Source organism: Triticum urartu, chromosome 3A, assembly GCF_056163025.1.
Source record: "Triticum urartu cultivar PI428250 chromosome 3A, HENAU_Tu73, whole genome shotgun sequence".
Classification (NCBI taxonomy): domain Eukaryota; kingdom Viridiplantae; phylum Streptophyta; class Magnoliopsida; order Poales; family Poaceae; genus Triticum; species Triticum urartu.
In genome coordinates this window covers 196,219,850-196,246,944 of record NC_141875.1, presented here as the reverse complement: position 1 = coordinate 196,246,944, position 27,095 = coordinate 196,219,850, and the positions used below count along the sequence as shown (strand labels likewise).

Sequence of the window (27,095 nt, the reverse complement as noted above, 5' to 3'; positions counted from 1 at the left end):
AGTCTCTGAAATCAGCAACATCACGAGAGCTACTTTGCATGCTTGTGCTAGTCACCACATTAATCACAAAAATACATGGCATACACCCCTGTAAAGATGGCATGGCATAGCCCAAAACACATGTAGAGCTCATGCCTATATGCAGCACCCAATAATCATGGCAAAAAGACAAATGCTCATAATCTGCTAAGAATCAGGAACTAACATTTTATAGCACTCTTGCAACAGTCATTAGGGCATCAAGATGGACTCAAACAAGCATGGTACAATGGAACAAAATGAAGAGGGCATCCTGATGAACATTTTGATATCTCATGCACGCAAAACGGAGCAGTGAGCACAAAGTTATGGCATGATGAAGTATGCATCAGAATTAAGATTTAAAGGACTTAGCAGAAATTCGATGTCCACCTCGGGTTTTCAGATCTGAGCGCGGAGAACGAGGATCGCCGGAGAAGGGCTGCGCGGTTGCCGGAGAAGAATAGGGAGGTCACCGGCGACGTCGAGGTCGTCAGATCCGGTCGCTCCTCGACTGGATTTGGCCGGAGGAGGGGAGCTCCGGCGAGCTCCTGCAGGGCGGCGCGGCGCGGGGCTTCCGGCGAGGTGGCCGGCCGGCAGGAGGGCGAGGCGGCGGCGGTTGCGCGTGCGCATGCGGCGGCGAGGCGGCGCAGGTGCGGCGCATGGCGGCGGCGGGTGATGGCGGCGCAGGCGCGGCGCATGGCGGCGGCAGCAGCGAGGCACGGGTCGCCGGCGGGCGGTGAGGCGCGGGCGGGATGGCCGTGGGCCTCACGGGCCGCGGCGGCGCAGGGTGGCGGCGTGACACTTGGTGGCGTGCGAGTGGAGGAGGGAGGCGGCAGACGCATCCGGTCCGGGACGGACATGTCCGGTGGCGTGAGGAAGAGGAAGGCTAGGGTTTCATCCGTGAAATTTCGGGCACACATATATATAGGTAGAGGGAGCTAGGAGAGTCCAAATGAGGTGAGGTTTTCGGCCACGCGATCGTGATCGAATGACCGAGAGGATGGAGGGGGTTTGGATGGGTTTTGGGCCACTTTGGAGGGGCGTTAGGATGCAACACACACGAGGCCTTTACGATTTCCCGGTTAACCGTTGGAGTATCAAACGGACTCCAAATGGCACGAAACTTGACAGGCGGTCTACCGGTGGTGAACCAAGGCCGCTTGGCAAATCTCGGTCCAATCCGAGAAAGTTTAACACCCACACACGAAAAAAGACAAAAGGGGACGCCGGAGGACATAGGAGTGCCGGATTGCAAAACGGACAATGGGGAAAGTGCTCGGATGCATGAGACGAACACGTATGCGCATGTGATGCACATGATGACATGATATGAAATGCATGACACGCAAACAAATGACAAGGCAACAACAGCGAATAACTGGAGCACACCTGGCGCATCGGTCTCGGGGCGTCACAGCATCTTCATACCTTTGAAGATCGCGATGCGGAAGCGTTACAAGAACGCGGATGAAGGAGTCGTAGTCGTAGCGATTCAGATTGCTGTTGATTCCGATCTAAGCGCCGAACGACGGCGCCTCCGCGTTCAACACACGTACAGCCCGGGGACGTCTCCTCCTTCTTGATCCAGCAAGGGGGAGGAGAAGTTGAGGGAGAGCTCCGGCAGCACGATGGCGTGGTGGCGGTGGAGCTCGTGGTTCTCAGGTAGAGCTTCGCTAAGCGCTACGGAGGAGAAGGGGTAGGAAGGGGGAGTGTCGGTGTCAAAACCGGCGGATCTCGGGTAGGGGGTCCCGAACTGTGCGTCTAGGCCGGATGGTAACAGGAGGCAAGGGGCACGAAGTTTTACCCAGGTTCAGGCCCTCTTGATGGAGGTAAAACCCTACGTCCTGCTTGATTAATATTGATGATATGGGTAGTACAAGAGTATATCTACCACGAGATCGGAGAGGCTAAACCCTAGAAGCTAGCCTATGGTATGATTGTTGTTCTATATGTTGTCCTACGGACTAAAACCCTCCGGTTTATATAGACACCAGAGAGGGTTAGGGTTACACAAAGTCGGTTACAATGGTAGGAGATCTGCATATCCGTATCGCCAAGCTTGCCTTCAACGCCAAGGAAAGTCCCTTCCGGACACGGGACGAAGTCTTCAATCTTGTATCTTCATAGTCCAGGAGTCCGGCTGAAGATATAGTCCGGCCATCTGGACACCCCCTAATCCAGGACTCCCTCAGTAGCCCCTGAACCAGGCTTCAATGACGACGAGTCCGGCGCGCGGTTTGTCTTCGGCAATGCAAGGCGGGTTCCTCCTCCAAGTACTTCATAGAAGATTTTGAACACAAAGATAGTGTCCGGCTCTACAAAATAAGTTTCCACATATTGCCATAGAGAGAATAATATTTACACAAATCTAATCTGCTGACGTATTCCGTAGTGTGACGCACCACGGCCAAGCCTTTATTCGAATCATTTTACTATCCCACCTCAGCACGTCATGCGAGGCGGTTTCCTTGGCACGTCTTGTTAAAGGAGAGATCGTGTCCCCTTATTCCAGGATTCTCATCAATACGGGCGTGGGTAACCCAACCGCGCCATTGATTACGGCGCTTGGAGATAAGCGAGTTTTACCAGGCTGGTGGGGACACGTAGTTGCGTCCACCCATATAAGGGGATAAGGATCCACCTTTTCACCTATGCCTTCTTCCTCCTTCGCCTATCCATTTCCGCGCACTCGAGCTCCAGCGCCCAAGTCCGCACTCCCCACCTCAACCTTCTCCACCCATGTCCGGAGCGGGAGGCAAGTGGATGGTCTCCTCCATTACGGAGGGACACATCAAAAGACTAAGGAAGGCCGAATACTTGTCTAACGACATTGCGCACCGGCTTTCCGAACAGGGGCAGCTCATCCCCACCCCTAGGCCCCATGAGAGGGTGGTGTTCCTCCCCCATTTCCTCCGCGGACTGGGCTTCCCTCTCCACCCATTTGTCTGGGGGTTCATGTTCTACTATGGCCTGGATTTCCATGATCTGGCCTCGAACTTTGTCCTCAACATCTCGGCATTTATCGTCATGTGCGAGGCTTTCCTCCGCATCCGCCCCCATTTCGGCCTATGGCTCAAGACGTTCAATGTCAAGCCGAAGGTGGTGCGCGGCAACCAGGCGGAGTGCGGAGGCGCCATGGTGGGCAAGATGCCCAACGTCTTATGGCTCGAGGGCTCCTTTGTGGAGACCCTGAAGGGGTGGCAATCGGGGTGGTTTTACATCACCGAGCCGCGCGACCCTGAATGGGTCGCAGCCCCCGAGTTCTGATCCGGACCCCCTACGCGGCTTACCTCCTGGAAGGAGACGGGCCTGTCATGGGGTAAAAAAGGAGAGCTGACCGGACTCCAAACATGCGTCCAAACCCTGGTGGACAAGAAGCTCAAACTTGTCAACGTAGTCCAGGTTATGCTCATCCGCCGGATCCTCCCGTGTCAACAACGGGCTTTCAACCTATGGGAGTTCGACCCGGCGCGGCACCGAACTCTGAGCAGGCTCTTCGACACGACGTACGAAGATGCCTGGAAGGTGCTTTTCAAGGGCGCCGAGGCCCCCGCATCCGCTACCGAGGATCGCGGATTCAGTATGCAGCGTCACACTCATGCGGTAAGTTGTTTTTACCTTTTACAGGGTATCAGTGTTTCATAGTTTGACTCCATGCGGGATCTAAGTTCCCTTACCTTTGACAGGATTGGCAGGAGACGTCTGGATAGATCAAATGTCCGGCTCCTTTGCCCGAAGGCCCAGCAGACGCTTGTTTGACGAAGCTGCTGGTCCCGGCACCCCATGTGGTGCCGGAGAAGAAGGCCATGGGGACTCGAAAGAGTGCCTGGCGCCCGGAGGCATCGGATTCATCATCCGACGACTCCAAGACGCACTCCTCCCACGAAGACGAGGAGGAGGAAGAAGAGACCTCTCCCCCTCCAGCGGGGGAAGGGAAGAAAAGGAAGGCCACCCCAACTGGGGAGGCTGAAGGGTCCAAGAAGGGGAAAACCCTTCCTCCGGACTACTCCACCAACGCCGACGACGGCGGAGAGGAGTGGCCGCTCAGGGCCAAGCCCCTAGCGAAGTCGTAAGTATCCAGATACCAGAGTAATTCATAGTATTCCTTTATTGCACAGCTTTCCCTTATGTCGAATATGATTATGCAGCCCACCCAAAGACCGGCTCGACGCGTCGTCGAGCGGTTCACTGGACTCATCGGATGTGAATTCGCTTCCGACGGCTTCCTCCCCCCGCCCTACGGACGACGCCGAAGTGTTGTCCCAACAGGTTCCAAGCCGGGAGGAGGTGGTCCTGGAGGCGCCGCAAGGCGACCTCCCGGACTCCATGAGTAAAGGGGATAAAACCCCCCAGGGCTCCAAGTCCGGCTCTAGGCCGGACACCGCTCCGGAACCTTCAAAGGTTCTAGAGTCCGGCGGGCGACCTCCTTCCAAGAGGAGCAAGACCACCGTGCCGGTGACCCCCGTCCAACCGGAGGCGCCGGACAATCTGTTGGAGGTGCTCAAAGGCGCCTCCATTGACGAGGAGCACCGCACTATTATGAGTGTGGTGGTCTAGAAGGTTCAGTCCGCCAAGAGCGGACTGACTAAAGCTTGTACTAGCCTTTTAACAGGCTTTGAGGTAAGTAAAGAATGTGTAAATAATATTACCGCATAGACAGTAGCCCCTGATGCTCTGTTTGGCGTTCGGGAAGAAAAGCCAAATAGAGGATCAAAATGAAATTCGCAGGAGTCTAACGAAAAGGAGTCAATATGCGTATGCAGGCTTCTCTGCTGGTGTCCGCCGTACTAACTGCGGAAGTGGACACGCTAAAGCAGAACCTCGAGCAGTCCGAGCAAGAGCTCGGGCGTGCCAAGAAGCAGCTCGAGGAGAAGGAAGGTAAGAAATACCTTGTTTTATATATATATATATATATATATATAAGTGCAATTGCAAAAAATGACAGGATTATCGTGGCTATTGTAGGGGCCACGTCTGAGGTGGCGACCCTTAAGCAAGCGCTGGTCGAGGCCGAGAAGAGGGCGGCCACGGAGCGCACCGAGCGGGAGAAGTATGAGGCCGAGGTTGGCAAGGTGCGGCAAGAGCTCCAGGCTCTCATGGAAAAACATGAGAGTTTGGAGCTTGACTCAAAGACGCGAGCGTCCGAGCTCGCGGTGGCTATTGAAAATGCCAAGTCTGCCAAGGCCGAATCCCAGAAGACCCTCCGGGAGTTGGATGAGGTGAAAAAGATAGCGGCGGGTAAGGCATTCTTTATGCAAAGCAAACACATAAATGTAAGTTACTTGTTACTTACCCGAATCCGGAGCTCTCCAGGAGCATTCGTAGATCTTCCCCATAGCGTGTCCGATGCCGCCGCATTCTATCGAGCCGAGGAGGGCAGCTCGACAGAGAAGGTGTTCTGGTCTCAGTATGCTGAGGCCGGACACCCCGTGCCCCTGAGCGACCAGCTGAAGCAACTGGTCGAGCTCCACAAGGCGGCCGAACAGGCCATGAAGGGCCTCATAGTTCGGCTGTGGCCTGGAGAGGCTCTGCCTGGGAGCTATTTCGGGCTGGTGCGGCGGCTGGTGGGGGCCTGTCCAAGGCTCGAAGTCATCAAACGCTCCGTCTGCATTGAAGGTGCCCGTAGGGCCTTTGCCCGTGCTAAGGTGCACTGGGGCAAGCTGGATGCTGAGAAGCTTGTCAAGGACGGGCCACCGCCGGGGAAGGAGCATCGCAAGCCCAAGAATTATTATAAGGATGTTCTGAAGGGTGCCCGCCTTGTGGCGGATGAATGTTCCAGGGATGTAATATTTGAGTAAAACTCGCTCGGTTTGTCCTGTGCGCTGAAAACTTGTTCATATGCGCTAAGCAATGCTATTGGAATTTAAAATATTACCTTCTGTGCGGCTGTTTATCAATTTTGAGAGATGGGAGTCGTCGGTTCTGCTCCTGTGCCGCTAGTGCTGGGGTGTTCGGGGATAAACCTGAGCGCTCTTTTTCCCATGTTTGGGTCCTTCGAGGGAGGCGCTCAGCGCAACGAACAAGGCAATCGGACTATAATGCGTGAACACTCTCACTTAGCCATAGAATTCTATAATTTTAAATTTCGGCGAAGCCCCTGATATTCGGAGGACCGAGTTCGGGGCGCTATCCACGCCTTGGACGGACAGAGCCGACTCCTCGCTCTAAGCGGCATAAGTCTTTAAGGACTCGAAAAACCTCTCGAACAGCGACCGGCTCTCGCTTCATCATGACAGTCAGTTTTAGCTTTCTCTACTGAGGTGCTCGACCCAGCTCAACTGGGGCACAATCGCAGTAGTTCTCCTAGTGCTACCTTAGCCGATATAGCGGAACGTAAGGCACCAAAACATAGGAGCCGGGCAAACCCAACTATTGACCCAAGACATGATTCAGAGCTGGTGCATATAATGCTATAAGTTCGGGGTGCCGCACTTGTTAAAGTGTTCGGACTTCTCACACCATATTGAGGGGTACTAAAGCCCCTGGCATATTTTGGCCGTACCAAAGTGTACAGGTGCAGCATGTCGTTAAGGAACATATATTTGTAAAAAAAAGTAATGCAAAAATAGACAAAATCTATGCATTGTTTATTAAAGAGGGCTGCGATCAAAGCAGAACGATACAAATAATGCGATAAGCAAAAGGTTGGACTATTTAACATGTCCGTTCCAGGGGCAGGCTGCGGAATGGTAAGCGAAACAGGTATACTGCTCCTGATAGAGACCACCTGGGAGTTCTGTAATGCGGCATGGCTTGTCTGCTTCCCTGGTTCTTGCATCGTTTGTGCGGCAATTGAACTGCCGAACAGGCCTTCCGAAGAATGGAGTCCTAAAAGTAAGAGAAAATTAAAAAATCGGCAGCCCCTGGTGCGGTTTAAGCCGTGTTTCGGGCGTGCCGTGATGGTGCCCCTCCCCCTGCACCCATGGTATTTCTAGAGTGTAGTTATGTACGCGAAGCACTGGTGTCGCATTTTTGCGAGGGCTGGGGTTGGGGCCGCATTGCTACGCCTGCTCAGAACGTGCCAGGCGGTCTTGTTGTAGGTTACTCCGGGCGCGCTTGACGGTGTCCGGATGTTTAATGGCCGGACTAGAGAACTGCCTGGAGAGGCTGCTTTGTACTTCCGCTGCAAGGGCCGCCGTGTGCTCCTCTGTTCGGAGGGAGCGTTCGGTGTTTCCATTGACCGTAATTACTCCTCGAGGGCCTGGCATCTTGAGCTTAAGGTATGCGTAGTGCGGTACCGCATTGAACTTGGCGAATGCGGTTCGCCCGAGCAGTGCGTGATAGCCACTGCGGAATGGGACTATGTCGAAGATTAACTCCTCGCTTCGGAAATTATCCAGAGATCCGAAGACCACTTCAAGTGTGACTGAGCCTGTACAGTTGGCCTCTACACCTGGTATTACGCCTTTAAAGGTCGTTTTGGTGGGCTTAATCCTCGAGGGATCTATGCCCATTTTCCACACTGTATCCTGGTAAAGCAGGTTCAGGCTGCTGCCGCCGTCCATAAGGACTCTAGTGAGATGAAATCCGTCAATAATTGGGTCTAGAACCAATGCGGCGAATCCACCATGACGGGTGCTAGTGGGATGGTCCCTTCGATCAAAGGTGATCGGGCAGGAGGACCATGGGTTGAACTTTGGGGCGACTGGCTCTACCGCGTATACGTCCCTTAACGCGTGCTTCCGCTCCCTCTTGGGGATGTGGCTTGCGTATATCATGTTCACCGTCCGCACTTGTGGGGGAAAACCCTTCTGTCCACTATTGTTCGGCGGCCGGGGCTCTTCGTCGTCGTCGCTATGCAGCCCCTTGTCAGTATTTTCGGCATTTAACTTGCCTGCCTGCTTGAACACCCAACAATCCCTGTTGGTGTGATTGGCCGCCTTTTCGGGGGTGCTGTGTATCTGGCACAAGCGGTTGAGTATTCGGTCCAAACTGGACGGGCCCCTAGGATTTCTTTTGAATGACTTTTTCCGCTGACCGGATTTATAGCCTCTGAATCCGGCATTAACTGTCGTATCCTCAGCATTATCGCCGTTAATGCGGCGCTTCTGCTTGTTGCGACGTGACCTGCCACTACTGTCCCTGGTATCCGAATTACCAGGGTTCTTGGTCATATTGTTGCTACGAGCAAGCCAGCTGTCTTCTCCCGCGCAAAAGCGGGTCATGAGTGTCGTGAGTGCCGGGCAAGCCACTCGTCACGGATATTGTGTTTAAAGGCTGCTAGGGCCTCTGCATCCGGACAGTCGACTATTTGATTTTTCTTTGTTAGGAACCGTGTCCAGAATTGCCTGGCCGATTCCTCTGGTTGCTGAATTACGTGGCTTAGGTCATCGGCGTCTGGTGGTCGCACATAAGTGCCCTGGAAATTGTCGAGGAATTCGGCTTCCAGGTCCTCCCAACAACCGATTGATTCTGCTGGAAAGCTGTTAAGCCAATGCCGAGCTGGTCCTTTAAGCTTGAGTGGGAGGTATTTGATGGCGTGAAGATCATCGCCGCGGGCCATGTGGATATGAAGGAGATAATCCTCGATCCATACTGCAGGATCTGTTGTGCCATCATATGATTAGATGTTTACGGGTTTGAAACCCTCGGGGATTTGATGATCCATTACTTCGTCTGTGAAGCATAGTGGGTGTGCGGTGCCTCTGTACTGGGCTATATCACGACGTAGCTCCAATGAGCTTTGTCTACTGTGTTCGGCCCTGCCGGATTTGTGTCCAGCGTGACGGTTACCGTCTCGAGTCGTGGGGCGCCCACGCGATCCGTAGATCGATCTTGTTTGCCTTGCCTTGTCCTCCAACATATCTCGCAGGTCAGGCGCATTTTCCCATGCCTCGGTACGGGGTGCGGCTTGAGTGGAGGGCCAAGAGGCCTCTCTGTCGCAGCCACGAGGTGGCCGGTCGGCCGTATCAAGTGCTGGTGATGTAGGTTTAAGTGCTTCCTCCTCTAATCAGGGTAGCAACCTGCGGTTTGGGTAGCTCTTGGATGGGCATTCGAGTTTATGCTCTTCGGCCGCAAGGACTTCAGTCCATCTGTCGACTAGCAAATCTTGATCAGCTCTAAGCTGTTGTTGTTTTTTCTTGAGGCTTCTCGCCGTGGCCATAAGCCTGCGTTGAAAACGCTCTTGCTCGACGGGATCCTCTAGCACGACGAATTCGTCGTCGTCGAGGCTTGCCTCGTCTTCGGAGGGAGGCGTATAATTATCGTCCTCGACCTCTCTGTCTGCCGCTCTCTCATGAGGGCTGGCTTCTCTATCCCCCTATGCTGAATCTTGCTGGAGGGGGTTTTCTTCGGCACTCTCCGGAGTATTATTATCTCCCGTGCCGGAATCGTCGTGTTTGCTTTGGCGGGATTTTGAGCGGCGCCGCTGACGCCGGCGCTTAGGCTGTTTCTTGGAGGGGTCATCCTCCGCTGTTCCATCGCCATCTCCTTCTTTTGGGGTGTCCATCATGTATATGTCGTATGATGAGGTGGCTTTCCAGGGCCCAATAGGCGCTGGTTCTTCATCGTCTCCTGCATCGGCGTCCATACCGTCGATGTCTTCAAAGTCGAAGTCGAGCATGTCGGTTAAATCATCGACAGTGGCTACAAAGTGGGTGGTGGGTGGGCTTTGAATTTCTTCATCGTCCGTATCCCAACCTTACTGACTGTAGTCCGGCCAGGGCTCTCCTGATAAAGAGAGAGACTTTATTGTCTTCAGAATATCGCTGAAAGGCGAGTGCTGAAAGATGTCCGCGGCAGTAAACTCCATGATCGGCGCCCAATCAGATTCGATCGGCAGGGGCGCGGAGGGGTTCGGAGTCTGGAGAGGAGTCCGGCTCCTTGGAGTCACGAGTCTCCCGGAGTGCAGGGCTGGTGTTCGGCTCGATCGCCATTGGGATCGCAGCCCCCGAGGCGGCGTCCAACCACCCATCCTCGATCGGCGCAGTTGGCTCCGAATTAAGGGTCGAAGCCGATGCGGGTGCGGCCTCCAGGGCACTGTTCGGCGGCAGAGCTAGATCATGCTCGTCGTGACAGTGCGGCGCGCTCGGCAGTGGCTCGAATCTGTCGAGGATCAAGTCCCCGCGGATGTCAGACGTGTAGTTTAAACTTCCAAATCTGACCTGACGGCCAGGGGCATAGCTTTCGATCTGCTCCAGATGGCCAAGTGAATTGGCCCGCAGTGCGAAGCCGCCGAAGACGAAGATCTGACCGGGGAGGAAGGTCTCACCCTGGACTGCATTGCTATTGATGATCATAGGAGCCATCAAGCCTAACGGCGACGACACAGAGGAACTCTCAATGAAAGCACCAATGTCGGTGTCAAAACTGGCGGATCTCGGGTAGGGGGTCCCGAACTATGCGTCTAGGCCGGATGGTAACAGGAGGCAAGGGACACGAAGTTTTACCCAGGTTCGGGCCCTCTTGATGGAGGTAAAACCCTACGTCCTGCTTGATTAATATTGATGATACGGGTAGTACAAGAGTAGATCTACCACGAGATCGGAGAGGCTAAACCCTAGAAGCTAGCCTATGGTATGATTGTTGTTCTATATGTTGTCCTACAGACTAAAACCCTCCGGTTTATATAGACACCGGAGAGGGTTAGGGTTACACAAAGTCGGTTACAATGGTAGGAGATCTGCATATCCGTATCGCCAAGCTTGCCTTCCACGCCAAGGAAAGTCCCTTCCGAACACGGGACGAAGTCTTCAATCTTGTATCTTCATAGTCCAGGAGTCCGGCTGAAGATATAGTCCGGCCATCCGGACACCCCCTAATCCAGGACTCCCTCAGGGAGGGCTGCGCCAGGAGAAGGGGTGTGGTTGCCCTCCCACCCCCCACTATTTATAGGGGGAAGGGGAAAGGGGCCCAGCCCCCTAGATCCATCTAGAGGGGGGTGGCGGCCCTTGGGGCGGCGGCCCCCTTAGGGTTTCCAACTAGGGGGGCAGCGGCCCCCTAGGGTTTCCAACCCTAGGCACCTTGGGCCCTTGGGGGCGCACCAGCCCACTAAGGGGCTGGTTCCCACCTAACTACAGCCCATTAGGTCCTTCGGGGCAGGTGGACCCTCCCGGTGGACCCCCAGAACCCCTTCGGTGGTCCCGGTACAATACTGATAAACCTCGAAACCTTTCCGGTGACTGAAACTGGACTTCCCATATATAAATCTTCACCTCCGGACCATTCCGGAACTCCTCATGACGTCCGGGATCTCATCTGGGACTCCGAACAACTTTCGATAACCACATACAATTCCCATTACAACTCTAGCGTCACCGAACCTTAAGTGTGTAGACCCTATGGGTTCGGGAACTATGCAGACATGACTGAGACATCTCTCCGGCCAATAACCAACAGCGGGATCTGGATACCCATGTTGGCTCCCACATGTTTCCACAATGATATCATCGGATGAACCACGATGTCAAGGATTCAATCAATCCTGTATATGATTCCCTTTGTCTACCGGTATAACACTTGCCTGAGATTCGATCGTTGGTATACCGATACCTTGTTCAATCTCGTTACGGCAAGTCTCTTTACTCGTTCTGTAACACATCATCCTGTGACCAACCCCTTAGTCACATTGAGCTCATTACGATGATGTCTTACCGAGTTGGCCCAGAGATACCTCTCCGTCATACGGAGTGACAAATCCCAGTCTCGATTCGTGCCAACCCAACAGATACTTTTGGAGATACCCGTAGTGCACCTTTATAGCCACCCAGTTACGTTGTGACGTTTGGCACACCCAAAGCATTCCTATGGTATCCGGGAGTTGCACAATCTCATGGTCTAAGGAAGAGATACTTGACATTAGAAAAGTTTTAGCATATGAACTACACGAACTTGTGCTAGGCTTAGGATTGGGTCTTGTCCATCACATCATTCTCCTAATGATGTGATCCCATTATCAACGACATCCAATGTCCATGGTCAGGAAACCGTAACCATCTATTGATCAACGAGCTAGTCAACTAGAGGCTCACTAGGGACATGTTGTGGTCTATGTATTCACACATGTATTACGATTTCCGGATAACACAATTATAGCATGAACAATAGAAAATTATCATGAACAAGGAAATATAATAATAACCATTTTATTATTGCCTCTAGGGCATATTTCCAACAGGTACATAGACACACTCTCCCCTCTCGTTGTTATGCATCTCCTAGATAGATCTTGCGTGATCGTAGTTAAAGTTTTTGAAATACTGCATTCCCCAACAGCCTACTCATGAAGACCTAGGGCAATTTGAGGAAGCCCATCATTGGAATATTGTAACGCCCCGGACACACCCGCCGGTGGTAGTTACTCCTGGTGGGATCTAGACTGACCTCACAGATCAATACTAATCTTTTCTGCGCACTTTGTCCTCACTCGATCACACCCGGGAGCAACTTCCCGGTCGGTCACCCATCCTGAAATTGCTCCAAGCTGAACACGCTTACTTTTTGAATGGGCTCCCGGAAAAGAAGGAATTCCTTATTGATATGAGTAGTCTATCATCCCTAATAAGCCAGACTATCACAAATATACAAGCCAAATTCTATAATGAAAAATTCCCACTAGTATATGAAAGTGATAACATAAGAGACTCTCTATCATGAAGATCATGGTGCTACTTTGAAGCTCAAGTGTGGAAAAAGAATAGTAACATTGCCCCTTCTCTCTTTTCTCTTTTTTTGTTTGGCTTCTTTGGACCTTTTTTTGTTGTTGGCTTCTTTGGCCTCTTTTATTTTTCGTCACATGGGGCAATGCTCTAATAATGAAGATCATCACACTTTTATTTACTTACAACTCAAGAATTACAACTCGATACTTAGAACAAAATATGACTCTATATGAATGCCTCCGGTGGTGTACCGGGATGTGTAATGACTCAAGAGTCACATGTATAGAAAAAAATGAATGGTGGCTTTGCCACAAATACAATGTTAACTACATGATCATGCAAAGCAATATGACAATGATGAAGCGTGTCATAATAAACGGTACGGTGGAAAGTTGAATGGCAATATATCTTGAAATGACTATGAAAATACCATAATAGGTAGGTATATATGGTGGCTGTTTTGAGGAAGGGTAATGGTGGGTGTAATGCACCAGCAAAAGTTGCGCGGTACTAGAGAGGCTAGCAATGGTGGAAAGATGAGAGTGCGTATAATCCATGGACTCAACATTAGTCATAAAGAACTCACATACTTATTGCAAAAATCTATTAGTCATTGAAATAAAGTACTGCGCGCATGCTCCTAGGGGGATAGATTGGTAGGAAAAGATCATCGCTCGTCTTCGACCACCACTCATAAGGAAGACAATCAATTAATAAATTAGGCTCCAACTTCGTTACATAATGGTTCACCATACGTGCATACTACGGGAATCACACACTTTAACACAAGTATTTCTACAATATACAATTACTCACTAGCATGACTCCAATATCACCATCTTTATATCTCAAAACAATCATAAGAAATCAAACTTCTCATAGTATTCAATGCACTTCATTATGTTCTGAGATTGATGTTGTTATGACTTTGCGATGCTTAATGCTTGTCACTTTCGGCCCGGGTGCCATGATTTCAGATTTGAACCCTTTATGCTATCACCATTATATCTATGTTCTAGATCCGAGGTTATAGTCATCTACTACGTGTTATGATCCAGCAACCCCGGAGTGACAAAAGTCGGGACACTTCCCGGTGATAACCATAGTTTGAGGAGTTCATATATTCACTATGTGTTAATGTTTTGTTCCGGTTCTCTATTAAAAGAAGGCCGTAATATCCCTTAGATTCCAATAGGACCCCGCTACCGTGGGAGGTTAGGACAAAAGATGTCATGCAAGTTCATTCCATAAGCACGTATGACTATTTACGGAATACATGCCTACATTATATTTATGAATTGAAGCTAGTGTCGTATCGCCCTAGGTTATGATTATTATATGATGAATATCATCTAACGAATTCACCGATCCAATGCCTACGAATTTCTCTCATATTGTTTCTGCTAAGTTACTACTGCTTCTGTTACTATTGCACTTGCTACAAAATTATTGCTATCATTGTTACCGTTACTATTGTTGTTGCTACTACTATCAAAACTATCATACTACTTTGCTACTGATCACTTTGCTGTAGATAATTAATCTTCAGGTGTGGTTGAATTGACAACTCAGTTGCTAATACTTGCAAATATTCTTTGGCTCCCCTTGTGTCGAATCAATAAATTTGGGTTGAATACTCTACCCTCGAAAACTGTTGCGATCCCCTATACTTGTGGGTTATCAATTACCATATCTCAAACCCATACAAACTCACGCAACTACGTCGATGCACACGCGTCGTCCGGCTACTCCATCACACTACACTAAACATGCCATCGGACTACCAAAATTTGGCATGTTTGGCTATGGTGGAGTTCATCCATGGCTGTCCTTGCCTTTCCCGATGCCCTTGCCGTCGTTCTCGCAGATGTACCAGCCGAAGACACAATACAGATCGAGACGGATTTGCTCCTCGCCGTCGTTGTCGTCCTTCTCCTCCTTTGGTGGCAGTTCGGACATGGCACAGACCGCCGATTCTGCTCTCGGGTGAGGGCACGTGTGTTCCCTCAATGTCGTGTCTTCACAATGCGGGCGCAGATGGCTTCCTCCTCTGCGGCCGCCCATGCCGCCGCATCAGCCGCCACCATTTTCGTCACGATACGGGCCTCAGCGGCCCTTATCCTATCCTTCCCATGGCGGCCGCCCATTCCCGGTGGGACTCATAGTCTGCTCGACCGGTGATGGGGAAGGATCCGGCTGCCGGGACCGCGAGGATCCAGCACCAGAGGACCCGAGCGCCCGGTGAGCCGAAGCTATGGCGTCGCGACGGGCGGATTCGTCCATCGGTCGGGCGCTGTCCTCCCTGGAGCGGCAGAGTGCAATGCAGACTTCCATTGCCTCCTCCAATCCACACAGGATGACACCCCAGTCGACGGAACCGGTCTAGTTGGAGACCGATCCGCTGCCCACCATGTCGGAGACGAGTTTGGGTGGCAGAGGGAGAGGGGAGGGGAGTGGAGTGAAGTGGCTAGGATTTGCTCCGGCGAGAGTATGGGGACGAATATAAGTGGGGTCGGGTGGGTCAGCATGGGCCTGGTCCGGCGTGGCGGGCGTGCTCGGGCGCCTCATATCCACCCCATATTTGAACTGGATATGGGGGGTGCCGGTCAGTCCGGACGTTTGTGGCCCGTTTGAGGCATCCGTTTGGGTCAAAAAAACGTGACCGGTCAGTGACCGGGTCCGGATGTTTGAGACGGGTTTGAGAGATCGGACTGTAGATGCTCTCACTGTTTAATCTAGAAGAAAATGAAGCTGGTGCAAGCCTGCAACCTGAGGAATTTTGCGATACCGCGAGGGCAATAATACTACACGTACAGGATATTCATACAAAGCTTTACAGGATGACAACGTGGCCTAATCTAATTGCTCGCTCCCTGATTTTCACGGTGGGGCCGTCCCCCTTAATCAAATTCCAACCAATCACAGCCAACGAGCCTGTAAATCCTCCGTACGTCTAGCATTGTTGTCGCCGCTCGAGTTCGAGGAACTTGCAGTGGATGCCGGAGGGACTGTTTCTGCCTGTTCTGCTTCCACGCCTTCTGCTCCCACTGCTGCGGCTCTCATCACCACCGTGGGCCGTTTCACGCCGTCATCTCCGTCGACGTCGCGGGCCGGCCGGTGTTCCAGCCCGGGGACTCGCAGTGGATGCCCGACGAGGTCGTCCGCGCCATCGCCGCCGAGGACTACGCCACGCCGCTCCCCAGAGACTCCTACTGCACGGGCTGCAAGAAGGTCTTCTGCGCCGCCGCCTGCCCGCACCACAGCAACGGCACGTGCCTCGCCGGCGTCGTTCTCCGTATCGAGGAGCAGGGAGGCGCGCACTGCGTCCGGTGCACGGGCTCCGAGCCGTGGTTCCGCCGCGTGGAGGGCTACCTCGGCGACCTGGTCGGCGAGGAGGAGGAGGAGGGCGAGCTGCTGCTGCTACCGGTGCTGAGGAGGGCGCCGGGCACGTGCGCACAGTGCCATGCCCAGTGGGCGGGCTGGCATTACGAGCAACACTGCTCGCTGCACTGCGTTAACGCCTGGCGCCAGGAGGTCCTTATGCGGAGGGAGCGCCACGAGGCCAGACGCGCTGCAAGGGACCTCGCCAACCTACAAATCCATCACTAAAATGTATTCCTGAATTGCTAGCTAGCTGTAGGTTATTTTCATTTTCCCTAAGTAATTGCTCCCTCTCTGGCTTCTGGCTTCAGATTTGGCCAGCTGCCTGCATTAGGGTTCGTCTTTGTACTCCAACAGACTCCGGTATCTACTGATTCAATGGACATCTAATAGTACTTGATGAATGGGTAATATGGAACATGCACATTAATCTTGCAACTGCATTTATTTTAGTTTTCACTACGTTCGGCAAAATATTCCTTGGGATCATAGTAAATTACTTCAGTCTCAGGTACAATGTGCGGTATCGTGTACAGGTTCATGTTTTTCTTTTCTTTTTTGCTAATAGTGTACAGGTTCACGTTGTACTCCCTCCGTTCCTAAATATAAGTCTTTGTAGAGATTTCACTATGAACCACATATGGATGTATATAGATGCATTTGAGGGTGTAGATTCATTCATTTTGCTTCGTATGTAGTCCATAGTGAAATCTCTACAAAGACTTGTATTTAGGAACAGAGGGAGTATCATCCAAACCAAAGGATTGAAAGAAATGCTACTCGCTGCACAGGCTACACATCACTGATTTCCCTCGGCGAACCAGGAATCAAGAATACTCTGCAGCCCTGATCTGTAAGATGGGTGGGCAAGCCTAACGCCCAGTTCCTGTTTCAACCGACAATTAGATACCCGTTTTTCAGCAGCTATAATCCTGTCCTGGCTGTTTGATCCTGCAGAATCCGCTGCGAGATCAGGGTATCTTTTCTCTATCAAGCTCTGAGCAAATGCAAAGACCTCGGATCTCGGGGCAGGGTCATCATCCACCACATTGTATATCTTCCTGGCATTGCATGTGAAACCAATTATCAGTCTCCGGATGTACGGTCATTTTTCTGGATTATACTGAAAACATAAGCTTACAGAACATGACTAGAACAAATATAACCACAGCATGTATGGTAACACTGAAATATGAAGTTGAACACACGGTGAGTATGTGTGATGATGTTTAAAGATCACACTGATATGGCTATTTTGTAGAACAAAGCGAGAGAGAAATACAAACGAAGGGGACTTTTGGTGTTGCAATCTCATATTTGAGCTATGCTATATGTAAACTGTAATGAAGTCTGTGAAAATTGCGTGAAGACTCAAGCAATTGCAAAGAACCATGGAATTATGCAAGCAAGAGAAAACAGAAACCTTGTAGATTTGATGCTCATGCTAGCCAGGATAGCCTGATAGATGTCAGCCACATGGATACGTGCAGTGTACTGTTTGGACTCCCTCAACTTCTGTCTTCGCGAAGAAGATTTTCTCTTAGCTATGGTGTCCAAAGCACTGCAACAACAAATGACGATCATCACAAATACGAAACAAGAATAGTCGTCATACGACGCTTTCAGAGACACGGTATCAGGACGTATAAACAGTCTTCTTGAACAAATCTTCCAACCATTCATCTCTATCACATTGTTTGATGGTTTCTATGATAAAATCCAAAGCAGTCATGAAAAAAGTGCTGACGAGCTTTCATTTCATAGGTGCAAATACATTGGTCCAAATCAGCATATCAATTGTCAAGCATTTCTAGAGTTGACTAATTATTTGATAAGAAATCAAAATAGTAAAATGGATTGAAGTATTAGCATATCTCAACCTTCTTCCAGGCCCATATATCCCACCCAAACGAAGTATAAAAGCTGATAGATCCAGCTCGTCGACAAGATCCAACCATCCTTGTTCAGCGGCATATCTTAACTTGGAAGACTCGCTCTTTGGATTCACTACATGACTGCATATACATCAGTTTCTTCTGCACTTTTAAAAATGTATTGCAAAAACACACACAAACCATTCAGTTTCTTACTCCTCATCAACCCATGCACCACCACAATCACCATACACACCTGGGAAATAATAAGAATTATAAGGCAGTTATCTAAGCCAGCTGGAAGAGCTAACGTACCTAACAAGGGTGAAGAAATAGAAATGTTCTCCTATTCTAGTGCATTGACATGAATGCAGTGTGTAAACCAAGTAAGGGTCCTCAATAAAAACTATTGCACTTAAATGCAGTTCATTTGACTGCCACATGTTAAATAATTCAGTGAAATAGAAACTACCGAAATGCTGTCAATCAATTTCACCCCAAACCAACATACTATTTCATATTAGAGGTGCACACATTGTTTGAACTTACTTGTTGAAGATAGGTAGCATAACCATTGAAGATTACCACTAGTCAGTGTTGTTTGCAGGTCAGCATGTGAAGAAAGCAACTGCATAAGGGATAACCATGAGGCCAAATCAGGACCGCATTCAAGCGAAGCATACTGAATTGAGCAGCAGATAATCGGCAACGTACAGGATCACCAACCCCAGGGATGGGAGGAATGGAGATGAGCAAATGGGTTGCATCTTGCAAAGCATGAAGATTTGCAAGGCTGGAATTGACAGCCATAAGTAATCAGAAAAGGAAATCGACCGTAGACATAAAGATTCATGTATGAGAAAGCAAAATTCACTGGCACCCACACACAGGAGTAAGAGGACCCAGGGCCAGGGGGACACAGGTAGAACAACAAGAGATAAGGATCATATATCGTCATAATAAAATTTCAAGAAAATATATTGGAGTCTAGCACAAAATTTTGGAGTGGCCTTCTTCCCCTAATAATTAAACAATCTGCCATATCTGAAGTATTTGTGTATATAAATGTAGGAGTATTAGTTCCAAAGATTGACTTCACTGCATTTTTAAGCAAATATTTTGGCCTGCATCAGCAAAGAAATTATGTTCAACAGAAAACAAACGAGACTTCATTCACCTTTTCAGATGCGATTCAACTAATAACACTAGTGAAACGTTTGTGGGTCAAAGACTTTCAGCCTACAACCATTTTTGGCTAGACTCATGCATGTTTTTAAGCTAGACGGCCCATTGCATTATTCATTTGGCAAGTGCTCCGCAGCAGAGAACGGTGCTTGAAAGAAGGGTGAGAACAGAGAAAATAAGCCGTACTTGCTTGTTGTGGCATCGAAGACGGAAGCAGTCATGCCCAGCAACTCGAGCTCCATCTTCTTGGCGGCACTGGTGCACGTCCCGGACACACGCCTGCGTTCATCCAGACAGAAATCAAGGAGCGAATTCGGGGGAGGAGGAGATGGCTACAGCAGCGGCAGAACCCAATCTAGTTCGAAACATCGATCAGGGGAGTTGGGGAACCGGAGCTACGGCGACGGAGTGGTCTCAATTTGTGCCGCCGCCGGTCAAAGAGAAAGAGAAGAGGTAGAACGGAGCGAGGAGGGGGCTGAGAGCGACGGCGGACTAACCATCCCTGTGACAGGAGGCGCTCCGAGACGTGGCGGCCGACGAAGCCGGTGCCGAGCACCAGCATGTGCTGAGGCTTCTTCGGCTGCGCGGGCATCGGCGCCGCCGGCTTGGGCGCCATTCCTGGCACCATCGTGGTTGGGGCCTTTGGCGGCGGGGACTGGGATTTCTGTCTTCTGTTTCGGTGTTTCCTTCGTCACTGCAGAGAAACCCACGACTGTTCTTCCGCTGTGCAGCAACAGGTGATTAGGATTCTCGTCTTATCCTTTTAATTCCTTTTTTTCGAGAGATTAAACTTTTAGCCGATCCCTCAAAACTTAATACCAAAAGTGAATCTTTTGCTTTTTCTTTCAAATGTTTGCATACAAAATTTATTTGGAGATTTTTTTTTTGAAAAAGTTTCGATAAATTCATCAACAATCAAGATAGGACAAAGAACAACAGAAATAAAATTTACATCCAGGTCTCGTAGACCACCTAGTGACTTGCCTCTCCCTCATCGGAGTTGGGCAAACCTTGTTGTAGTAGACAGTCTGAAAGTTGTCGTGTTAAGGCCCTATAGGACCAACGCACTAGAACAGCAATTGTCGCCGATGAAGAGAAGCATAGATCGAAAGTATCCGGACATATAGACACATAAATATAGACGAACGAAGACTAGATCCACCAAAGACAAATGTCAATCGACTACCGCGAGATCCACAGGAGACAAACCTCCACATGCCCTCCAATGATGCTAGAAGTACCACCGGGATGAAGACTGGGCGGGGAGAATCTTATTTCATGTTTAGAGAGCCACCGTCGTCTTGTCTCTTCGAGCACCCTAACAAAACTCAAAAGCCATCCAAAAACATGGCCCTCACACCAACAAGGGTTCAGGATCCACACCACCTCTATGGCACTAAGACCACATGAGACAAGGCAGGCCAGCGGCGTTGTTGGCGGAAAGCACGAGAAACCCTAGCACTGGGTGCTCCTGGGAGCGAGTGAAGGGGTTTGAAGATATATTTTGATAACTTATTAATTTATAACTTCATATAGGATATATATTAAATTCAATGTTATAAGTAAGAATTGTTGCTGTTGCACTTGATCTGGGTACATAACGGCTGATTCGATTAACAATTTCTTACTTAATAGTTCGAGGGATCAAAAGTTCGAGGGATCGGCTAGCTAGTGCTTAATTCCTCAAATGAAAAAAAGGTCTTCCTAAATATAACTTTTGAGGGATTAGCTAGAGATGTCATTACTGTCACTACAGCTCTTGCTTATCTACTACAGTACTTGCTCACTGTAACGCACTCTCAATCTACAGCTGGATGATGGCTGATTCCTCTCAATGCAGATAACGTACTCTGCCCCAATTAGCAACTAAATCCAGCTGGTTTTAGATCAGTCAGGTAGAATCGCTGCTTAGAGATTTTTGAGTAACCGAGCCAGCATCACATAGAACTATAGACCCCTCTGATAAAAGAAAAACATAGAAGAACTACATGGTGCAATCAAGTCGCTCAGCGATCATCGAATGACTTGAGTAACTGAGTACATAACGGCTGATCATAACACACCACAAGAAACCACTGAACATTATTGAGTATATAAAGGGTGCACCGTGAACAACTTGATTTACCCACTGTGGAAGCGTACAGACTCAGCTTTATTGGATAGATGAATAAGAGTTGCAGCCTTCTAAATGAACAACAGGAGCCGCCTCGCGCTGCAGGCAGGCTAGCGCCACCTCAACGCTGCTAGGGCCTGCCCATGGACACGGGAATCTCCGGCTGCCACCACGTTGAAACCTGAACCAAAATGAAGAGAAAGAATCACACCTTTGGTACCAGGAACATTGGTTTTCTGCTAAACAGAAGCAGCAAATATGCTTGAATGAAATGCCCCGTGCCAGTTTTGAATCTCGATATTTACGTAGTGTTGCGATTTCTTAAGTGGAGGGATGCAAGGTAGAAAGAACTGAGGGATGCAAAATAGAAGTTATTTTGAAGCAAAATTTGGTGAAATCAAGAAGACTGAGTATTATACTTGTCGGCTGAGATTCCGAAGAGACAGGCCAGTGGAGCTTGTTCCCTTCCCAATCAGTTATTGAGCCCCCAGCTCCTTCAATCACCGGTACCAGCGAGAGAAAATCGTATGGCTTCACAACAGAATAAATTATCTTAGTAAATAACTTTAGTATATTCGATGCGTTTGAAAGAATAATATTGGGCTGGTCAAAGAGAGATACTGACAAAACGAACCCAACTTAAATACAAAGATAGCTTGAGCTGAAAACTGACTACCAGGCTCAGATTTGGTCCATTCCAAGCACCACTAAAAATAAAACAAACACCATTTCACAAAATATACATCCAGGATAGTGTTATATACCTTCAATCCAGATTCAACAACAAGATCCACAAAACCAGAAGCTAGGAGAGCATAAGCATAACAATCACAGCCATACAATGGGACTTTCACCTTGCATAACAAACGAGTAAAACGGCAAGCATGTGAGTTGTGGCGTTGATGGTGCAAGTTTGCCAACCATATGTAGTTACAAGAATGGTACGTACCTTGTCTCTTACACGAATAAATGCATCTTCAGCATCTCCTTCAAAGAGATGTGGACTCGTCGTATATCTGACACATGCACAACACTGATTATTATACACAGGCCGAATAATTCAACATTGCAATGTCATGTATTATTTCTATGTACTAAAACTTAATATACCTACAAGTAAGCTTGCGCCAGTACATTGCAAGGACGGACAGATATTTCTTGTCCATTTAAGGTAGTTTTCTTCCCGTCCACCCCAACCCATCTCTCTCTCAAGATTGGCTGATCAATAATGCCCATAACCTAAATAAAAGAAGAATAGTCAATGGCAAGTAATATAGAATAAATGTCAAACATATATGACACACATAGACAGCATGTCCAGAAGAGACTTTAGTGTATATATATATGATATGTTCAAATTAAAACAAAAAAAATATTTTACAGATTGCATCGAATATCATGTAGCTGTAGTTCTTTAGTGACGCTACCAACAAAATAAAGTTAAATCACTGGGTACAAGTAACTATATATCATAGACTGCTATCCAGTACAGTTTCCTGCAGGTAGTAGTTAAAAAAATGGACAAAAACAAGGAGAGCTGATATGAGAAAGAGAAAATTAGCATACCGGCTTTCCATTGTGAAGAAGCGCAATAAGCGTACCAAAAAGAGGCTTGCCTGCGAACAACAAATCAGCATCCATCATTGTTGGTTAAGCTGAAATTAGTTGGCCTACACACGGTTACAATTCAGTACCAGTTATGAAGCTCTTTGTTCCATCTATGGGATCCAATACCCAAACATAGTCAGCAGACTTCTCCGCACACCTCCAACCGTTCTCCTCGCCGAAACTGCATGAACCCAGTAAAGGTTGCATTATTTATCATGCAGGTGCGTTGAAAGTGAGCTGGAATATCGGCATTGGGAGTACAAGCTCACACAGCATGAGTAGGAAAGCTCTTCAGTATGACTGACGTCATTGCTTCCTCTGCTTCTCTATCAGCGATCGTGACCGGACCTGGAAAAAATTCGGTAAATCCAGTTCAAGACCACATACAATTATGGAGCCTCCGATCAAGATCCCACCTTTTGATTTGAGTAATAAAGAAATGTCCAGCTCAACTGTTCTACAATTTGGACATGATTCACAGCCACATTCAGATTTCCTCTACAAGTACATATTCACTCTTCCGAAACAATGTACAAATATTATTACAACAAACAAAAATAATACATAGGACAAAACTATGGCAAGGCATTTGTAGCCACCTATGTTTTGAGGACAGAAGGATGAGCCATTCTAACCAACCTATCACCAGAGTAAAAAACAGTAGAACAATAGTATCACCCAAACGGATGATTTCATTTTCCGATTCAACTATAAGCAAACAGGAATCAGAAAAAAAATAGTATTAAGAGGAGCAAACTATCATCACTCCAACAACCAACACCTGGCTACAACCCCTTCAAAATGCCTGTAAGTAGAGAGGAGGAGGGCACGAACTGTGGTCCTCTTTGTCGATGATCTCGAAGCGCTGCCTGAAGTACTTCCTGAGCACCTCCCCCGCCGCATCCGCCGCGCTCTGGGCCACCGCCACCAGCCGCTCCATCTCCACCCCTTCCTTACCCGCCGCAGCCACCGCCCAGCCCCCCGCCTCAGAGGGCGAGGCTCGAACCGAGCCCATCCAACGGCCCGCTATCCCACACGCCCGACCCGCCGCCGCGGAGGAGAAGGTTGCCAGGAGGGAGGGCGAGCGGAGGTGGTGACGGAGGCTAGGTTTTGTGAAGGCGGGGTTGGGAAGGGGAAAGGTGAGTGGGATGGTGGAGATTGGGGGAAGCATCTGGGAGGAAAAAAGCGGCGGCAGGCGGCGAGGTTTAAATGGTGTCGCCGCGCGGAGAGGGAGCGGTGGAGGGTGACGACCACCGCGGCGAGCTGGATTCGGCGGGTTTTGGCCGCGCCGCCGCCGTACCGCCGCTTCAGGAAAGGTTCGTTTAGGTTGGTGTGATGAGTGATGACAATCTTTTTTCTGACAACGTGAACGTCAACTGCCGGCCGTCGATATCCCCCTCGCGGCAACAATGCTAGACGTACGGGCGGTGTACGGAGGATTTACAGGCTCGTTGGCTGTGATTGGTTGGAATTTGATTAAGGAGGACGGCCCTACCCTGAAAATCAGGGGGCGAGCAATTGTTGTAGGTGTCCAAGTAGGCGTCGTCGGCAGGAGGTGAGTTGTTGGAGTCGGAGCCGTCGGGGACGTCCGAGGGGTCAATGAAGCTCTTCATCCTCCGGGCAGCGTGGTCCTGCTTCCTCTTAAGCTTAGCTACTCTCGCCGCCTCTGCCTCGCACGTGGACTGCTCCAATGCAAGCCGGAACACCTTGGCGTTTTTCCAATGAAGCCGGCGGGTGTCCGCCTCCACCATCTAAGCAATCGGCGGTAGACCCACGCGAGGAGGCACCCCTCTTCATCGGGCACTGCCGGCGGCCCGTGGCGGCGGCAAGAGACTGTGCGACCACATCCGAGGCCGCCGCCCTCTCCTCAGCCTGCTGCCTCTTGTGGTGGGTGGTGTGCACCTCGGATTCGGGTGTGCGCATCTGCGGCGTCGGCGGAGCGGGCACTATCAGATTTGATCCTTACAATTAACGAGTACAAGGGGATTGACAACTCTTTTGCCCGCGTTGGGTGCAAGTATTTGCTCTTGTGTGTAGGTACTGCTGAAGGTGTAGGAACAAAGTATGTCTACCAGGGGGGGTCAATGGGAGTTTTAAATTTTCTTCGGAAAACTTAAATCTCTGAGAACCCAGCAGCGGAATAAAGGATAAACAAGCTAAGATGAACTACAAAGAAGTATCGAAGGGAAACTAAAGCATGCATCAAAGTAAATTACATGAATGGAATGCATCGGAAGTAAACATGAGTGACAGAGGTAACCGAAGATGCTCGATGGTGACAAGGTATTTGTTCAACCAGTTCGTCCTTCTGCATAAGGACTACGTCTGGTTGGAGGGGCTGTGACTTAACATGGAAGATAAACTCTCTTCACCCTATTCTCCTCGACAATCGATTCGTCAACCGATGCCGATCACTCGTGGTAGATACTTGAAGGCGATCACCAAACCTTTACAGACTTCTTCTTCAAGAACCACAATCACTCTTGGTCTCCGAAGAAATTGACACCTAATCGTCTAGACAGTTTGCAGCTCTCAAGAGTAATAGGCGGAGCGTACTAAACTTAGATTCCAGTGATGTCGAACCACTATCTAATTCTTTGGCTCTAGGGTTTTTATCTCGATGGATTTTAAACTCAAATCGCTCAGAGAGGGGGTTGCTCAACAATCTTCTCAAAATCAAATGGAGCAGCTGCCAGACAAAGCCGGCGCGGGGTCGTTATTTATAGCCGCAGCCTTCCCAAATGAGAAATGACCATTTTGGACACGAGGTCCAGCCAATGGCCAACCGACACGTTCACAACAGTCGGATTTTGGAGCAATGGTAACATTACTTGAGGAACAAGTAATGCTAACTCTTCGGTCTGATACAAATCTCTTGCAGCGAAGAAGATCACAGTCTCTTGCTGGCAAGTATTTGCTCGGAGCACAAAGAGATTTCTCTCACAACTTTCAAGGTTTTGGGTTTAGCATCAGAGAATCAAAGCTTTGAGACACTATACCCCTCTTAATAGTACAATGGTCCTATGACTGAATGAAAGAAGAAGAACAACGAAATACTAAATGCTACATCTTCACTTCACCTTCATTCTTCCTCGTACACAGTCATTTGCTTCGGACATGCACCGAACCAATTGCTTTGACTTCAACAATTTTTAGGGGTCGCTCTTGATAGCTTTATCTTTGGTGATAACCTTCACTGCTGTGCAGGGAGATTATCTTCGTCGTTTGCATCAAACTCCTCGATACATCAAGGACTTGTTACTTTGTGTGCACTAGCAAACGCATAAGTCCCATACTGTTTATGTCAACAAACTCCGAAACATAAGGGGTCTATCATTGCACCAACAATCTCCCCCTTTCTGGACGGTTGTTGACAAAACAGATAATCATCAAAGTGAAGATAGATAATTGAAATGTAAATCAAACAAGAGTGAACTTGCGTTACTTGACTCGATGATGAAATATACTCGCCCTGGATGTATGTAGGGTCAATATATATACAATGATATTCCTTGCAATTCATTCGAGTGTGTGGAGGATTTCAATCATACGAGGTAATGATTCACACTGATGATAGATAATCCAACGAGAATAAAGTGCGATGATCTATAACTTCTGTTAATAATTCCACTTGCAAAACAATAAGCTTCAACAGAGAATAGTGCAGTAGGTGGGGTTATTAATAGTACAACCCATAACAGAAGTTTTACATTAGAGCACAAGAAATGGCGTACCGAGAAAACGCAAACACCAAATCCAACAGAGCAAATCTATCAACACTCTCGATGTTATTCTCCCCCTTTTGTCAATTAGTGTAAGAAAGGTGACGAAAAACACGAGTGTCAGAAAACGGTGAATGTGATTCACTCTGGGGCATCGCCTGATGAAGGGCCCGAAGAAGTTTCTGATTCGGAAGTGTCTGGAACATCTTCATCTTCAGCAGCAGCAGCAACTGATCCTTCTAGACTGACTTGAGTCTTGGAAGAAGAAGGCGTAGTTGGGTCAGCTTTGAGAGTCTTGCGAGACAGAGGATTTGCTTCAGCAGGTTTTTCAGTAGGCGATGTGGCTTCTGATTCGTCAAGTAATTTGCGTAGCTGAATTCGAAGTAAATTCGTAGTAGGTTCACGAGCTGTCAAGGGTGGAGTGGAGCGATCTTGATAATCTTCAGCGAACCCTTGGTCAATGTATTGATAGAGTTCTTGGAGGTGAGAATTTTTGAGTTGCTTCTTGGAGAAAAATTTCCGAAGCAACTTCCATAAGCACTTCTTGTTTTCTGTTGTAATCATATGCACAACTTTTGTTCAGTTGTGAATA

The 27,095-nt window shown here is 49.0% G+C and overlaps 2 protein-coding genes and 1 pseudogene across 2 annotated transcripts; 1 reads left to right on the top strand and 2 right to left on the bottom strand.

Annotated features, from left to right (window-relative positions):
* The window catches only part of LOC147979172 (uncharacterized), a 47,647-nt pseudogene extending 31,015 nt beyond the window's left edge, over positions 1–16,632 (top strand).
* On the bottom strand, positions 16,428–20,823 carry LOC125543534 (NAD(P)-binding Rossmann-fold superfamily protein). The gene is made up of 8 exons (XM_048706909.2): positions 19,558–20,823; positions 19,247–19,339; positions 18,590–18,668; positions 18,425–18,503; positions 18,092–18,131; positions 17,882–18,016; positions 17,425–17,562; positions 16,428–17,062 (listed from the first exon to the last, which is right to left on the bottom strand). The coding sequence occupies exons 1-8, from the start codon at positions 19,686–19,688 to the stop codon at positions 16,801–16,803; spliced, it is 957 nt and encodes a 318-aa protein (XP_048562866.2). The 5' UTR covers positions 19,689–20,823; the 3' UTR covers positions 16,428–16,800.
* Positions 20,824–21,002: 179 nt separating this feature from the next.
* Positions 21,003–24,161, bottom strand: IMPL2 (inositol monophosphatase family protein). Its single transcript, XM_048706907.2, has 9 exons — positions 23,616–24,161; positions 23,051–23,129; positions 22,868–22,962; positions 22,740–22,789; positions 22,288–22,412; positions 22,123–22,189; positions 21,938–22,027; positions 21,593–21,704; positions 21,003–21,354 (listed from the first exon to the last, which is right to left on the bottom strand). The coding sequence occupies exons 1-9, from the start codon at positions 23,950–23,952 to the stop codon at positions 21,284–21,286; spliced, it is 1,026 nt and encodes a 341-aa protein (XP_048562864.1). The 5' UTR covers positions 23,953–24,161; the 3' UTR covers positions 21,003–21,283.
* Positions 24,162–27,095: the final 2,934 nt, after the last annotated feature.